Genomic DNA, 18401 nt, shown 5'->3' on the forward strand with positions numbered 1-18401 from the left:
AAAAAAACATAGGTATTTTTTATTCAGTTGATTAGTGAATAATGATTCGAGTCAAATAAGACGATTGGCTTTTCACCATTTGACAGCAAGATAGCTTACAGTTTAAAGCAGTAACCTATTTTTGAAAAGCAGGCTTAAAGGGGAATTCCACCCATTTAAAAAAAATGTAGGCATAATTCAATCATTGAGATGTAAAAACATTCATTCAGTGGTTTGATGTGAAATGGTTCATTGTAGAGAAACTTACAGACTTCACAGCGGTGGTGATAAGAACCGGGGTCATAATGTCTACAACACAAATCCAGTTATTTTATTTACTATCCAAAACGACCAGTGAGCCTACACACTTCTTAAATGTATATATTTGATGCTGATAATGTTAAAATAGTGGTGAATCTAGAAACAGAAAGTTTTATTGGGGACAACTTTGCCTTATAACACCTTACAGGTATCTCTCCAATACTAATGGATTTTTAAAAAGTACATTGTAGCCCAAAAGTTTATCTCAGAACTATCATAGAACAATGTCTTGGGAATCATGCTGAGTATTTCATCTAATAACTTTTTTTTGTGATGTAGCCTTTAGAGGCATTAAACTTTTCAGATGTCTGGGTCCTATCACCACCACTGTGAACAATTCTGACTTGGTAAGTTTCTCTAGAACAGAGCATTTCACATCAAACCACTCTGACTTTGTTTACATCTTAGCAATTGACTTATGGCAGCATTTTGAAAAATGGGTGGAATTCCCCTTTAAAGTCTGTGTGCAGGAAAAAGGTCTTATCAAGTCAGGAGCAGGACACAAAGCAATGACAGATGTGATATAGTCTACATTTTATTGAAATCTTGGCAGAAAGAGTGCAAAAGTAGCTTGGAAGAGTCTTCACATCACCATGACAAAGTAGTTGAAAAGGGGGACGCTAGAGTTACAGAACACAGAAGCGAGGCTGTTACACTTAGACTTTGGGAAGATTATAATAAATAACTATACATTTCATAAAATTAGTCATATTTATAATAACAAAAATAAAGCAAGAGAAAAAAGAACATTGACCAAACATGGAGGATGTACATCACAGCAAACAAAGGAGAAGGGAAAGTCTTGGTTAGCCTCCTGAAGTTAGCAGATAGGTGTATGACTCTACTAATATTCGGACGCACATAATACATCTTTTTGTACAGTTTATCGTATTACGACTTAACAGAGAGAGAGAGAGAGTAGAAAGACATGCATAAAAGGTCTGTATAGAATGAACTGTACAAGAATAAGAATAAACCAACAGGCATTTCAGTGGCTATTGCAAATAGGCTGAAATTGGACCAAAAAATAGTATTTTTCCTTATACAGCCTGTTGCGCCCCCATGTGGTTTATTTCATTGATGAACAAATGGCACCTCATATTGCAACGTTGTACCATGGCAGTGGTGCACTGCCTCATCTTCAATGTATCTAAAGCAAACTCTATGATGGATAAAGTACATTAAAAATATAAATACATTAATAAGAGTATATCTGTTTTAGGTTAAACTTTATGTTAGACTGTACAAATCTATAAGGGTGTTGCATTCATAAGCTCTGTTCTGATTGTGTGTGGTAAATGATTATGAAATGATCAGCGTCTGCTACCAGAATAGAAGTATTTACAGCTGTTTCCGGCAGAGGCCTCAGCACAGGGTCGATCGTTATGTGGTGTAGGTCTGAACATGCACACAAAGGGATGTTACACTCTAATTCTGTGTTAGTAACAGTCCCCAAAGCCTCAAACATGTAATTGTCCCTTTCTGCAAGGAGCAACCTTCCTCACGCAGCTGGTCATGACTCAACAAATGCTAAGAAAACAAAGCTATTCTATAATTTGTATCTGAGTGCACCCCTCCCCACCCACCCCACGCCCCCCAAAAAAACTTTGTACAGCCTTGAAATATTAGCTGCTACTTTGAAATCCATGGTCTAACACCCACCAGTGTTTATTGGTCTAATCTCTAACTGATGCATCTGTAGCATGTGGTCAAATTCCACAGACAGTAGTTTTTAAGTGTTTCAGTCAGAAAAACCTAAAATGTCAATGGGCTTTCTATTTTGTTACCCGAAGGAGCTCTCAGAGGAACCCTCAGAGCCTTCTGTAAATTCAGAGGATCCATTCTAATGTTTTCTATGAAATTAAAAAACTTTTTTTTCTCTGTGGCATCTAGGTAGATACAGTCAAGTGAGCTCTCCCATTGGTTTGGACTTCAGAAGCTGAACTGAAGGCCCAGCATCAGATTAACCACTAACATAATAAAGAACTGACAATGGAATCAATCACCTTTTCATTTCCGATGTGTGGGACCAATTTTGTGAGAAAAAGCCCTCTGGAAGTTCTAGATACGTCACTGCCTGCAGATATGGTGAGGATTCAATCACTTGTTAGAAATGGAAAAGAGTGGCAGCAGCCCTATCCCAGGCCTACTGAAAGGAGTCACTGCAAAACTGCTACATACAAGGTAAAATATATGTTAATATGTCTGTTAAGAGCTTTACATAAAACATGGAATATCTTTTACAAGCTTCAAATCTCCCTGTTTAATCTAGAACGGCCAAAAAATGCTAATGTGAACTGCTGTTAGCTTAGCGCTAACACTTTACAATTCCATAGAGGCGCTAACAAATCAATTAGCATTATCATGGACATGTTTTTTTCATTCTTTTTGACATTTTACAACATAAGGTGTTGTTATGTCTGTCTGTGTTAACTGACCACATGCTACAGATGCAGCAGACAGAGATTAGGACAAAAAAGCTGGAGTATTCCTTTAAGTCTCTCTCAAGATTTACCTACTGTGGTTTGTCCCTGCGCTCATGTAGGCTTCATAAACCCCTCCCTGACACCCCTCCCCTTGGTGACTGACCCAGTCGTGCAGCACCTCTTTGCCCATCTCTCTCCTCCTGGTCAGCAGCCGGTTGACTGTGCACCTGGATATGGGAGGGTGGGGATGGTGGTGGGTAGGAAGGTGGGGGGATGGTTAGGTGCGGTAAAGAGGGCATGGGTGGCCGAGGGGTGGTGGGAAGAGGTGGTGGGGTGGAATGATGTTGGTAGGAGCGAGGGCGGGTTGAGGGAGAAGAGTTGGCACTTTTGGCCCTTGGAAGGGTCTCAGGACAGTCGCTTATCTGCTCCAATAGTGAGGGCATATCACCTTCGATCTTCTCAAGCACTGCGGCCATTTGCTTTTCAATCTGTTCAATCACGCTGTCCATTTGCCAGTCAGAACTGGCTCCTCCGGCTTGCTCTAGACCACTGTACACTGCCCCACTGCCCACAGAGTAGGGAGAGCAGCACGAACTTCCATATGAAGCTCCATGGCCAAGCTCTCTTTGTTCCTGCATATATGCTGTCTTGTTACGGCCCAAACTTGAGGAGCCTACCACTCCATAAGGACAATGCGCATGTTTTCCGGACTGAGCTGACTGACTGGACCTGTTTGTTTTGCCTCCTTCCTTGTCTCTGCCCCTTGGACTGACCTCTCCTATTGTTTTGGCCCCTACTTGCCTCTCTGCTACTGCCTCTGGAAGCTGGGTCTGACACCAGCTATCAGGAGATACCTCCTGCTGCTTTCTTGCTACTTCTGCCTTCTCCTCAGCCGCACTCCCCGGCTGGTCTTTGTCAGCAGCCGCTGGACTGCTAATCTTGGGACCAGCCCCTGAGCCATGATCCAGAGAAAGGTTGGCGGCCATTTTGCGACGGTTTGGGGTATCGGGGGAAGATGTCGCTTTCTTCTCTGAGCTGCTAGGAGTAGAGGTTTCTTTCTCTGAAGTGACTTTGTTCCCTTGACAGTCAGAGGGTTTGGTGGGTTCAGTGATGGTGGGTTTGTCTTGGCCAGAAGGAGCCGCCGTTTTGCGAGAGTCATCCCCAGTCGCTTTCTTTTCTTCCCCTTTGTCCTGCTCCTCCCCTTGTGTTTGGGTTGAGGAGCTTGTTTGAGCAAAGGGCTTCATCGTTTCAGAGTGTGAAGGAGTAATTCCTTGATCTTTTTTCTTCTCTTGTATTTTCTTCTCCTCAGCCGTTGACTGAGCAACTATTCTTTCTTTTGCCTCCTGCGTTTTTTTCTCCTCTTGATCCTCAACTGGTCTGTTTTCCACTGTCACCTCATGCGATACGGTCACTGATTCAGCGGAGACACCCTTACTCTCGACTCCATCAGCTTTGACCCCCTCCCCCTGCCCCTCTGGTGCCCCTTCCGAAGAGCCCATGTCCGAGGCGCGAAGACGCTGCATAAACGTGGTGACTCGGATCGCTTTCTGGAAAATAGAGCAGGGAATACAAGGAATAGTCAGATTTCATTCAGTAGACAAACATGTCAGATTTGAGTAAACATCATCACTGGACTATCTGAGTGGTCATTATCCTGGATTTCATAGGTAAAGTGTAAATGTTGCTTTCAACACTCAAGTTAAAGGTTATCTTTTTTCTGCATCAATGAGTTTAAACTGAAAGAAGTGATGCATTGAATTTACTTGATTCAAATGTGTACAGCACTGTGAAAAAGTCAGAGACCCTTGATTTATTTAATTTCCAGTCGGAACATCCATTATTTAGTATGTTCGCCTTTTGCCTTTATTACAGCTTCCATTCTTTTTGGGAGACTTGCTTTCAGTTTTTAAAGAAATCTGCAGGGATATTTTTCTGCACTTCCAAAGTTCAGTTTTAGGTTGCATTTTCTGCGCCTCATGATCCAAGCAATTCCAAACACATTCACTAATGTTGAGGTCTGGACTCTGGGGTGGTCAGTCTGTTGTTCTGAGAACACCAGCAACTTCTTTGTTTGAAACGCAAATTTTTTTGCAAAGTTCTTTGTTTATTTTCTTTTTTCAGTAACAGTTTCTTGACAGCTACATATCCTTTCAGACCCATAGCATTAAGTTATCTTGTCACAGTGGAAGGATGGACAGAAACAGCTTTTTCAGATCTTAAGAGTGGCGCTTGAAGATGAAAGCTTTAGGTACTGTTTATCTGATGGTGATAGTTTAGGTGGTCTTCCATGTCTTGCTAGGAGCCCCATTTTCTCTGCATACTGATTTTTAATTGAATGACTTTCTCTTTTAAATTTATTGTTTTAATCATGTTTTTAATTATGTTTTTCTATTCGCGTTTACTTTTTCAAACAACTTTATTTTCTGATTTTGCAGTTTCTCATTTGTAAAGCACTTTGAATGACAGCAGTGTATGAAAGGTGCTAAATAAAAATCTTTCCCTGCATTGCCTACATCTTTTAATAATTTTTTGAACTCGTTTATCACAGACTTTCCTCATCCTTATGCAAATGGATTATCTTATATCTAACCTCTTTAGAAATATGTCCTGAACAATGAACAACTTGTACTGAATGACTGGTTTGACTGGAAATGAAATGTTTCTGACTTTTGCACAGTACTGAACATCATTTCCACCTGAATAAAATCTATTACATCAACACAATTACTGCTAAAAGTAAGTGAACTGAAAAGCAGAACTGTTTTGATCTAATATATTCATGTGGAAATGATATTTCAATGCAAATTTAATGCACTGCTTTTTCAGTGTAGAAAGAACCTTATTTACATAAGTACTTGAAATCTGATTGAAGCACGAGGTGAACTGGACCAATGGATCAGGGACACAGTCAATCATGTAGTGATAGAATGACCCTCTCTTCTCTGTCTGTCTCTCTTTGTCTGACTGTCTTTCTCTCTGCCCTACACTTATATGAATTCTATACACACACAGATACACAGACATACGATAGCTCCTCATACACACATACATGTGACACTTCGATGAAACTTTAGTCTGGAGTTTAGTCTGAGAGAGTGGAGGGCTGAGGAGAACTCTATCCAGGACAGTGTGGGTAGTGCCAGGCTGCATATGACTGGAGGCTTATGGGAGCAGCTGGGCAGTGATAGGCTTGCCACTTATGGACAGAAGGAGGCTTCAATAGAGAGAGACTCTTTTCGGCAATCACACTTGAACTCCACATTTCCTCACAGTGACCGCTGTCTAAAAGCCGGGTCATGGGAAACTGGAGCCATGACTCTTCACTGCAAAAAATGATATCTTGGCGAGCGAAAGCATTATATATGGGGAATATAGCTAATATGTCTGCTTATGTGATTGTTGTAAGGATTGTATTAGATTACTCAAACTTTTTCTGGACATTTTTACTTATAAAAAGCAATCTTACCAAGTAAATTGGTCTTACTGCACTGGCAGATCATTTTAGTTGAATTTCTTGAAACAAGCCACATTATCTGCCCCTGCACTAAGATAATTTCACTAGACAAAATGATGTAAAATAGTAATAAAAGTCTAACCTTATAACAATCTCATGAGAAATATTAGCCATAATGCCTATATTTAAGATGCTTTCACTTGCCAATATATAGTTTTTTTGCAGAGCTAGTACACTGTGTTCTCACTCGCATAGATATGAGTGCTCAAGTCGGTGATTGTCTTGGCAAAGAAAAGAGTCTGGGCCTCCGTACTGTCTTGCGGAGATCAACAGTACCTTCAACTCCTGGGTATCCCATGCGAGGGGAAAGGAAACGATCAACAGAGTGATCAGAACTCTTACTGTCACACTAATCACCAGCACTGCTGTCATGCACAACCTCATCATCATCATTGTCCTTGTCACCCGTATTATTTACAGTGTTGTTTACAAGAACAGCAAATTTGTTTACAGGCACAGAGGCTGATTTGTGAGTGTACAGACTCTTCTTACCCTCCACTTGGCCTTGGCAAAGTTCTTCTCAAACTGAGCGCACACGCCATCCTTCAAGTTCTTTTCTGAGGCACCGTTTCCAGCAATCCTGTTGGTGACACAGAATAACTCTGAGCTTTGAGTAACAAGAGCATGTTTAGATAAGTCATCCAGGTTAGTGTGAGTACTCTATATGCAGCTTACCACTCATGCCACAGTGCATCCTGTGCTGTAATTCTTAGCATTTGGTCAACCTCCATCAGCCTACACACCAGCTCTTTAGCTGTAGGAGTAGGAGAAGTGAATGGAGAAAGAGCCATTTGATTTTATTCATTAGAGTAGGCTGTGAAACACATATTTAAATAGAAATACACGACAGGCTGCACAGTCCAATGTAGAATATACAAGCTTGGCAAATGAAAGCATCTTAAATGTGGGTAATATGTTTAATATTTCTCACTATGAGATTGTTGTAAGAATATTAGAAAATTATCCAACCAATTTGATCTAATAAATTGGTCTTGCTGCACTTACAGATCATTATATTTCCTTCAAGAATGATTTCTTTAAACAAGAAACATTATCTGGCAATAAAACGCATGAAAATGCCTTCATAGAGGTGGATATTCTTATAATATTCTTAGACAACAACAACAACAACAACTCATCATAATGAGAAATATTAGCTATAATGCCTACATTTAAGATGCTTTGAAGGATGGATTACTAACAGGGCCACAGGGGCCTCTCAGTGCCAAGGGGCTTGGCAGGGCCTCAGATCACAAGGCCCAAGAGGGATTGGTCAATCCATTGCAGATATATACATGAGCAAACAGCACTTGATCATGTACAAATGGGTAAATAAGTGAAATACAGTCATATGTGCGAAGTGTAAGTGTGACGTGTATTAAGAGTGATCTAGGTGTGAACAACCTTGGTGAACCAAGTGAAAAAAGTACATATCCTCCCCAGGATACAAACCTAAATTTTCTGCAGATTTTACTGCACAATTTCCATAAGCTTTTCACAGGCCGCAATTTATGTATTATTTTTCCCGGTATGTTAAATTCAGTAATTGTGCATCTGAAATTTTCACTTTGAAAATCAACAAAACGTCACTTGACCAAGGACACTAAAACTTTTGCATACAAATGTATCTGTTTTCAATTACAATATGGTTCAAAAGACAAAATCTTGATTCAAATCTTACATAAACATCTTCAAATCTTACTTAAGAATTGTTATGGTGCAGACAAAAAAAAGCACAAGCGTTGTTTTTTTGACATGTTTCTGTTGGAGGGTGGGGGGGTTCCTCCAAAGACTCTTGTGCCCTGGGGCCCTGCAAGACATGATCTGTCACTGAAAGCTTTCACTTCTCCTAATGTCATTTTTGGTAGTGTAGGCTATAAAATATGAGCCTCTTTTGTGTACCAGCAGGTGAAATGTCGTCCCAGTAAGGAGAGTCAAACTCAAAGTCTCCAGCGACAATCCGGCAGAAGATGATACGGTTGTGCATGTCTGTGTTCTCCTCTTCTGTCTCATCATAGAAAGGAGGGTTTCCTGACAACCTGAAAACGAAGTATAATAATGGTATTACATATTTAACACCTATAAGTTATGAAACTTTCACTAATATAGATCAATAAATAATTACAATTACTCTGCAAGACCATTTTCTGGAGATGTGCAGTAAAAGTCATGCTAACTTTAAAGGAAAAGCAAGTTACCTAATGGCATATAGTATTATTAATTGTACTTAAAGCTAGCTTACAGCATGTACATGATGACCCCTACAGCCCAGCAGTCCACTGGCCTTCCGTACCGATGTCGAGCCACCACCTCCGGGGCTGGAAGGAACGACAGAAGCATGAAAATGAACAGAGAACAGTCAAGGCAAGCAAAAATATGATATCCACTGATCATCTGCTAGTTTTGTGGTTACCCAGGTACTCCGGCGTTCCACAGGGTTCAGTAATGGAGCCATTCTCAAATCTGGACAGGTAGAAATCCCGCAGAACCACTTTGTTGTGGTTATTTTCCGTGTAGTACATCAGGTTTTCCAGCTGAAATGAAAGGAGGTGCAAGATCAAGGAAGGAAAAACAGACAAAACAAAAATACACAAATAAAGTAATTTAAGATTGATCAACATTTGTCATTAATGCCTTGTACTAAGAGTGTAGCAGCCACTTTCAAACACAGAATTCTTCTACTTTGTAAATTGTGTGTTTTGTTATATGGAATACAGATGTGACCTCAAGATAGAGAACGTTTAAACCATACTATAGGATAATTCTAACGAGTGCCCTCATTTTAAATAGACCTTTCTTCTTTAAAAGTTAAAGGCTGCCCAAAAGACTGATTCCTTTATTGTCTCTTGGAGTAATATTCCCACTAAGTCATCGTTCAACACTCATTGTAAAACAGGATGGAATAATATATGTACCTGACATGGACCAGACAGTGAAATGAAATTATATTTGTATGACTTATATATAATTAAATGAATAATAATAATATGAAGTTGTCAGTGAAAAGAAGATATTCATCATATGTATCCTTTCCTCTGAGCATATATTTGAAAACATTGGCAAATAAAATCAGACCCATAACCGATGTTGAATTTGCTGAAATCTTCATGTATCTCTTCCACTCAGCACACACTGTTGTATTATATATGATGAAAGTCAGTAACCCCATTAAGACATCAGAAGCAGTGTCCTAAAAAGCAGATATAGTATAGGAGCTCTTGTACTGTATTTGTGCACTAGAGGGCACTATAAACACATGTCAAACTCTTCAGCAGAAGAGCACGATTACATTAATGACTACTAAGAGATTGATTAGGGCCATTAGAGTCTGCAACACTATTTATTCCATTCACATTAGTTTTGCACATTAAAACTAACCATAAGGAGCCATCTGTATTATCACAGTTGTTCAGCTTCATGAGTCAAACAGGGCTAAGTGTTTGGTTAATATCACTGTTTACTGTTTGGTTAATATCACTATTTACTGTTTCAAATACCCTGAAGTGACAGAGTTGAGTGTGCACACATGGACCCTCCACACAAAAAGTCCTCTTAACAACTTATGAATCACATCCTCAAACTATTGTTATTATCAGCTACAGGCTTACATAACAGTGAGCTATTGATGAAGTCATGGACCAATGAATAGGACACTGCAGGAATCAAAAATAACACAAAACCAATAAATAAACGTTAAGGAAAAGGTAAGACACAACTAGATATGTGCCTTTAGTCAATAATAAGGTATACTATGATATAAAACACAAGTAATATTGTTACTGTGTACAATTTGAAATACAGTCATTGCATTTTAATCACAGTTTAACCAAAGATTTTCAGATACAAAGAGTAGCTCTTACAAACTTGTTTTTAAAAAATGCAACATGTAAACAAAAAACAGAATGCAATGATGAGCAATTCATTTAAACCCTATATTTAATAGAAAATAGTACAAAGGCAACATATCAAATGTTGAAACTGAGAAATGTTATTGTTTTTTGAAAAAATATATGCCCATTTTGAATTTCATCCCAACAACACATTGCAAAAGAGTTGGGACAGGGGTGACGAAAGGCTGGTAAAGTTGTGTAATGCCAAAAAAACACTTGGTGGTTAATTGGCAACAGTTCAGTAACATAATAGGGAATAAAAAGGGCATCCCAGAGAAGTTGAGTAAACCACTTTTAAAAGACTGCACAGGAAAATAGTGCAACAATTCAAGAATAACGTGCAATAAAATGGGATGAAATATCCTTTGGTTGCCCCCACAAGTATATTGACGGTCGCTCAAGTACGTTTCGTCCCACTTTAACAATACCCAATTTCCATTTCGTAACCTATGTATGGGAAACACTGTCTTATATATCGCTGCTGTTGGAAGAAAACCTTGTATCTCCATTTTTGTCATTTTTTGTCGTAAATTTAATGATGAATGGACCAAAAGAAACGGCCCAAAATGACTTGGAAAAAAGTCTGGTTCCATTAACTTACATTAAAAGTAAAGTAGTGTTTTTCCTCCTCCTGCAAAGTTACCATTTGGAGGTTTTCTTCCGTCAACAGTGAAATGTAGGGTCGCTTTCCCAGGCAAAGATTAAGCCTACTCCTAAACTACACAGCATTCTGAATGGTGAATCTCCTCTGAAAGGAAAAGTAGTCTGAGAAGTTTAATCCCTGCCTGGGAAACTGATCCACAGTGTAAACGTAAAACGTTAGGTACATGCCGGAACAGTAATGTATCTTAAGCCCACCTTTAAGTTTCTGTGGACTATGTTGAGAGAATGGAGGTAGGCCACTGCCTCTAGGACCTGCCGGATTACGTTGGCAGCATCTCTCTCTGTGTAGTTCCCCTGGTCCAGGATCCAATCAAACACATCTCCACCTGTGGCCCTGTAACACACACACAGACACACTCAGTGAAACAAGATGTACATACACTGCAACAGAAATAATAAAAATCTTCTAACATGAGATTTGAATGATTATATGATTGTCTATATCTCTCTTGGCTTTGTCTAATGAAAATATTACTCTCTGTAGGGGTTTCATTGTCACTTATGGTGATAAAAGAAAGACATAACTGTCAACACCCACACTGATATGAATGAGGCCATTAGACCTAACTAATGTGTGCTGTTCAAACTGTAGAGTGTCATTCTCATAGAAATATTAGCATGAAAAAAGTCCCTTTAATACCAGACTTAAAAGAGATTAGTCTCTGGCTCGGCATGACACTGTGGGAATTATGAATGATCCCTGCTAACACAGGTCAGACTCACAGCTCTTGGATGATGTAGAACTCTTTCCTGGTCTCGAACGCATCTATCAGCTTCAGAATGTTTGGATGGTTGACCCTGTATGGAAGAGATCAGAGCAAACAGTCACCTTATTTTCTAACTAATAGAGAGGTGCTTCAAAAATAGCAACATGCTGTGCAGTTGGCTCAGCATGGAGGAAGGTATGCACAGAAGCGGTCCTCTCCTTTCTTAAAACTCACCTGCTTTCTCTCTCCACACACACACACACACACACACACACACACACACACACACACACACATACACATATACATATATAGGTATATACAATTCTCTCGCTCTCTTGTCTTGCATTCTCCATCAGAACTATGCTCTCTAATTCTCTTCTTCTCTGTCTTTCTCTCTCTCAGGCGCACACTCTAACAAATGCATCATCAGCTGTTGATGTTTTGAATTATCTCGTACATTTTCAGGATCATGATCTCGTTCTTGGCTGCCTTCCGTACTTTCCTGCCATCCTTCTTGAGGAATTTCTTGCACGCATAGACCTTGTCCGTCTGCCGTTCTTTCACCAGGCACAGCTCACAAAACTCCTTCCTGCAGAGAAAACAGTACCTTGTGTTGTGTTTCACTGAAGAGTAATTCCCTTTGGTGCCAAACTGTTCATTTACATGATATAATCATGACAAACTGCATACACCATATGATCACATAAACAAACCTAACCACTTGCACGACCTTACTGAATGAATTTATGCCTGCGGAAGGTGTTATGAATGCCCATTAATGGACGATAATGAACATCATTCGGTATAATGAGGTCATTAGACTGTAACTGGCAGGTTGCTATTCACAGGGAGATAATGATTTGTGTATTGACACTCACGCCTTTAGGACCTGTCCGATCTCGTATTTGTCTGTGATGTCTGATAGGCTGTGGTACGTCCGCCCATCTCGTAGGGCAAGGCACCCAAATGGCATGACAGCATCCACCTATGCAATGCAGGAAGAGAGGAAGAAAATATGCCCATCTCAATAAAACTAGTGTCATTCAACCCACAACACACGTCTCAACAGCTTAGCTTCACTGAAGACTGAAGCCGTCATCCATACACAACGCAATACGGTATAGCATTCCAATCCCTGAAGGTCTAAGATTTGTGTAAGATCATGTGCCTCACATATTCCCAGTGTTCACTTCGCTCTCGAAACTATTAATCGATCTATAAGTAAACAGCCAGAGATGGCACAATAGCACTTTGTCATCACCAGTATTTTTGTCAATACCGAAGCTGATCCCAAGTTTTAAGCTTGATACTAAGCTTACCTAAGCTTTAAAATGAGCTATTTTTAATGAAGCACTTAATTTAAGATGGCCATCTAAGGGCAATCTAAGGGGGCACAACCTCTAAGGCCCTATTGTCAGGAGATCCAGAGTTCAGTACCCAGTGGTGGCACAGACATGTGTGGACGGAGTCCAAGAGAGCATAATTAGCCTCACACTTTAAGGGTGGGTAGGAGGGCAGTTCAAAAAGTGTCCCCAGGGGAAGCACGTTAGCCTTCACGCTCCCAGCTTGGTGGCATTGTGTGATGGGGGGATCTAGCTAGCAGGTGGAACTGGCAATGACTAAATTGGGGAAAAAACTTGATAAAAAAGCCATTGCTCAAACTGCTTAAACACTCTAACACCCTACAAGAATAAATACAACATGTCCTCAGACCCAACCAGATGACATATGGCATCCTTCAAGGGGAACTCCACCGATTTTTCAAAATTTCTGCATAAATAAATGGTCAAAGATGAAACAAAATCATTTAGAGTGGTTTGATGTGAAATACTCTATTCTAGAGAAAAAAGACTTTTATTATTCAGAATTGAACAGTGATTGTGATAGTAACCAGATGTTCATAGTATTTAATGCCTCTAAAGCTCCCTCACAGAAAGTTATTACATGAAATTGTTATGAATATGCCTAATGCCTGAAACATTGTTTTATGATAGTTTTAAGACCAAGTTCTGGCTTAAAACATATTTTTAATTTATTCATAGCAGTACATGCAGGGTGTTGGAAGGCAAAATAGTCCCAAAAACGTGTATTATATCATCAACATTCCATATAAAACTTAGAAGACGTGTAGGTTCACTGGTGGTTTTGGATAGTAAATAAAATGGCTACTTTTTGTTGTAGATTTTGTGACCCCTGGTTCCCATCAGCACCACTGTAAAGAATTCTGATTTATTAAGTTTCTCTACAATGAACCATTTCACACCACACCACTCTCTGTTAATTATGCAGAAATTTTGAAATATTGGTGTAATTTCCCTTTAAGATGCAAATGTGTCTTTAAAATAAAGCAGTGGTAATTCTAGTATTATATTTCTAAAAGCTGTGCAATCTGTGATATTTCAGATGAGATCAATAACAGAAACAGAACTGATTTTTCCCTCTAACGTTTTCAGATTGGTGTGATCTCTGTAAGTAACTTGAAATTAGTCCAGTAATTGCAGGACTACAAGGCTAGGAAGGAAGATGACGTCAGTTACCCAAGCGGTATGAAATCATTCCAAATCATTCCATGTGTGTGTGTAAGAGTCTGCGGGATAATTTGGCTAACGCAGTGACATTAAAACTACTAGCAGCTAACATTAACACTGAGGAAGAGCAGAATGAGAGTGAAAACAATCTGCATCATCTGCAGAGGAGAGTAGACGGTTGTGAACTCTGTCCTGCTGCTGTGTAATCCTGCTCCTCTAATCTTTAATCCTGCATGCAGATTTGGGAGGTTGGTGTGGGGAGGGGTGGGATGTGGGACGACCTGGCTTGGGCGAGGGCTGGGGGGTGGACGGACGCAGAGATACATTACATAATCACATTTTATTAAATTGACTTTGGGGCTGGTGCACTGACAGAAGTGAAGGATTGGGCATAATGCCCTCTGCTTGCCTGGCTCTACGAATGCAGGCACCGAAAGGGGTGGCGTGCGTTCAGTCTGAGGAAGCACATTTCACCCGGAGGCAGGCTTGCACAGCTGTGCATCCACATAGGCCTCCTTAAGCTCTCATGCCCGCGTGATCTCGCTTGCTGATTTGGCAAAAGATGTGTTCTGAACAGCTGAACCGCCCTTAAGATAGAAACTGGCTGCACACTGTTTTAAATGCCAAGAGCCTGATGGTCAAGCAGGAGGTGTGCACAGACATTTGGACAGTGTAACTGTGCAGTCTATGCTGGAGATCAGTTTATCTCTGCAGGGATTATATTAACACTGGCGATCTTGCTGTGTGTGCGCAACATCTGTGTCGAATTCTGCTCATTCATTCATTCTGTTTCTGTATTTTAATGAATTGCGCATTTAGCACCTTAGTTAGCAAGTCAGGGCTTAATGTCAACTAACTGAGCTATATATAAGTATTGATAAGTGTTTGCATCGAAAATTGTATTGCAATCTTTTTGTGTGGCCAAAATACAGCAGAACAGCTGGCATTTTCTAATGGTGTAAGAAATAAAGAAAAAATGGTGTTATAAACAGGGCTCTGAAGTACTTGGGAATGAAAATGAAAACTGGAACCAAACTGTATTTTGCTCCTCATGAAACAAACTGCAAACATCTACTTTGCATTCCTTTCTAATTTGATACATTTTTTCCATTACAAATATATGGAGCCATTTATAAATCCTGTATAAACAAAAATAACGCATGGCCACAACTTACTAAGGCATGGGAACAAGATCATTAAGTCATGGCCTGACTTAGTAAGGCATGATCTCATTCCCACGCCTCACTAACTCATGGCAACACATTAGGATCTCGTTCCCGTTAATAAGGTGTCGCCATGCATTATTTTTATTAATGCATGAATTTCGAATTTCTAAGTATTCGATATCTCTCTCTTTTGCTTTAATGACATTGTGCACTCAAGCTGGCATGGACTCCACAAATTTGTGCAAAAGCCTCTGATCAGTAAATCAAATCTACCCGAAAGTCACGTTTCAAAGGAAAGAATAACACTAAAAGAAAATCTGACCTTTGTGTACAAAGGCCTTAACACGGTCAGTTTCACAAATTTGCTTCATTTTGAATGGTGACCTTGCGATAGTGCAGAATTTCCAGTGTATCTTCTTCATTTTAATTGTCATAATTTTTCTTTGTATCAAAATTTTCAAATTCTAAAACTTCATGTTTATTTTCAGGTTTAAGTGGAAAAAATACCAGATTTTAATGTGATCTCAGATGTTTGTACTCCACCATACATGTCTTACTTATGTCTTACCTCCCAAATGACTTTGCAGCAACACCACGTCTTGCGTGATTTCATTCAATGTATAATTTTACGCTCGCTGTGCTGCAGCTATTCACAGCTTCTCCATCTCCATTAGAGTTTGTTGTGTGTTGACCTTTTAAAGAGTTTGTGAATGAAGAACGAAGGTAAACTGAGCTTTCTATAAACAATTCTTCAACCTGCCAATGGTAAGGCCAATGTGAGGTAATGATCCTTCTTTCGCACTAACACACAACCCACTAGCACTAATATTAGAGTATCTCAGCACTATCCCCATGAGACCAGAGCGCTCGCTCGGAGAGGTCACGAAAATCATAATGCTCACGGAAGACCTGCTGCATGCGATGGCCTCCCTGCAGAGATGCGTGAAAAAGCATGAGGTGACGAGCATGCATTATGTCTGACGGGTGTCATGCATGGGTAGGTCAGGTCTGACAGCTGCCCTGGTTAGTTACACATGTAGGGCCACTATGCACCTCTATATTGTGTAATGCAGGTGCATCATAAGTATGTTTTTCTTATCTGTGTACATTTGAACATTACAATATGCAGAGAGAACTTCATTAATGCGATATTAGACAGAAAAGAAAAAGAGGAGCACATTAGAGATTATATTAGAGGCACAACAACACACGTCCTTTTGCAATACTGATTCTGAAACTGGCTATTTCACATATGATGGGCAACTAAAGGTACTATGCTTAATCTGCTGAAACACTTTATTAACATACAGGAAGAAATATATAGCCAATATATGGAAGCCCAGTCCCTTCAGAGAGAGGAGAACTGTTTTCTCTCTGTTTCTGGCAGCAGTATGTCAAAAATTTTGACTTAGTATCTCAAAATAATGTTTTTTTTTTTAGATTTTGACTTACTATCTTTATGACTTACTTTCTTTAAGGCTTATTTAAACTGGTATCTTGAAATGATCTTTTTACCTGGGATTTTAACTCATTAAGTCCAAATATTCCCAACATTTTGACTTGCAATATCGAAATAATGACTTATTTTCTTAGAATTTTGACTTAAATGTTGAGTCATTATTTCACAGCACTTCATCAAAATTTCAAGAAATAAAAAGTCATTACAATAACGTAGTAAGTTATTGTTTCAAAAAACTACATCACTAGTTTGAGATGCTAAGACAATGTCCAGACAACATGAGTCAATATATTGAGATCAGAAATTTTTGGAAAAATGTAGTTGATTTTTTTTCCTCCTTTGCCTGGTGAGAAACAGACATATCACTTATAGTTCAAATGTGTTTGAAATTAGACTATTTCTAATAAAGGAATTGTAATTCCCAGTGCAGCACTTAGCTGGACACATTCTCACGTTAACCTTATGCTACATGTTGCCACTGTCGTTACCACGTAACCGTCTATATTTCTCTTTACGTATGTTGTGCGACAAGCAATTTTGTGATATTTCAGGCTAAATTAATAGAACCAGAACCAGGCCAGATTTGTTCATTTTTCTTCAGAATTCCCATTCTAGTATTGGCCTCCTACCACTACTGGGTATTGGATCGGTATGATATCTACTCTACACATAATATTTCAGAATCTGTTCCACCACTAATGCATTTAGTTTTGATTGGGGACATGAATATTCATAGTGACTGCTCTACTTTGCACCCCTTCTACACTATCTCTCTCTCTTTTGGCCTCTCTCTCTCTCCCTCTCTCTTTCTCTCTACCCACTCAGACACACACATGCACACACACAGACCAGGACACATGCAGGCACTCATCTATCATGGTAATATTAGCATTCAAACAGTGGCCACACTCAGCAGCAGAAGGCATGTCCACCAGAGACACAGTTAAAGAGAGAGAGATGGAGGCGAGGATGAGAGCGGCTCAGAGGGTCCGAGAGGGGGCCTTCCGCAGAGACTAGAACAGAACAGATGCCCCCCCTCCAACATTAAAGGCTACGAGAGCAGAAAAAGCACCCCCTCCACACTCCCTTCCAAGGCTAGCTCTCTCTAATGGTGCTCGCGCTCCTCTTTCCCCTGTCTGAGACTGCTCTTATTAAAGCAATGAATCTTCATCTCCAGAGACACACACATTAAACACCACACCGAATCCCACAGGATAGATGTGAGGAGCCACACTGTTCGCACAACACATTTGAACCCAAGACACGCACCAAACTACACACACACGCACACACACAGCAATAAGCTCCCAAGGATGCATGCAACAGTAGAGAGGTTAGAGGTGCACTAATAGTACTGTCTTGCCCCCTGCCACCCTCTCTCCTCTACTTAATCTGCTGCTAAATTACCACAGAACGTCCCACAGAGTGATGTATTCTAATAATCATCACCTTAGTGAGTTTGCTGTGCATTCAGAGCTTGTAAAAAACGGTCAACGCAGTTGGAAGAGTTATACGTCAGCTCATTCGCCTAGATGCACTAAAAAATTGATGAAGGGGGAAAAGATACACATCAGGCTTTTTCCCTGACATGGATTAGGTGAATCGGCAGGAATGGACACTGTAAATTACCCCAAGATTTGGCTTCATCTCTCTGGGAAACTGTACCCAATGTGTGAAGTTCACAATCAAAGAAGTATCGAGGCAAAATTATCGCTGTATATGTCACTCTTTATAGCAATCAATCT

The 18401-nt window shown here is 39.9% G+C and overlaps 1 protein-coding gene across 1 annotated transcript in view; it reads right to left on the bottom strand.

Moving 5' to 3' along the window:
* Positions 1-817: 817 nt before the first annotated feature.
* Positions 818-18401, bottom strand: part of camkvl (CaM kinase-like vesicle-associated, like) — a 47429-nt gene continuing 29845 nt past the window's right edge. The window contains exons 2-11 of the mRNA XM_036592148.1: positions 12382-12488; positions 11961-12092; positions 11517-11591; positions 10989-11127; positions 8654-8774; positions 8483-8558; positions 8143-8279; positions 6916-6994; positions 6733-6820; positions 818-4273 (exon numbers count right to left, since the gene is read on the bottom strand). Of these exons, the coding sequence (XP_036448041.1) occupies positions 2849-4273; positions 6733-6820; positions 6916-6994; positions 8143-8279; positions 8483-8558; positions 8654-8774; positions 10989-11127; positions 11517-11591; positions 11961-12092; positions 12382-12476 (2367 nt within the window). The 5' untranslated portion in view covers positions 12477-12488 and the 3' untranslated portion in view covers positions 818-2848. The remainder of the gene's footprint in view (positions 4274-6732; positions 6821-6915; positions 6995-8142; positions 8280-8482; positions 8559-8653; positions 8775-10988; positions 11128-11516; positions 11592-11960; positions 12093-12381; positions 12489-18401) is intronic.

The sequence above is a fragment of the Colossoma macropomum genome, unplaced genomic scaffold, assembly GCF_904425465.1.
Source record: "Colossoma macropomum unplaced genomic scaffold, Colossoma_macropomum, whole genome shotgun sequence".
Classification (NCBI taxonomy): domain Eukaryota; kingdom Metazoa; phylum Chordata; class Actinopteri; order Characiformes; family Serrasalmidae; genus Colossoma; species Colossoma macropomum.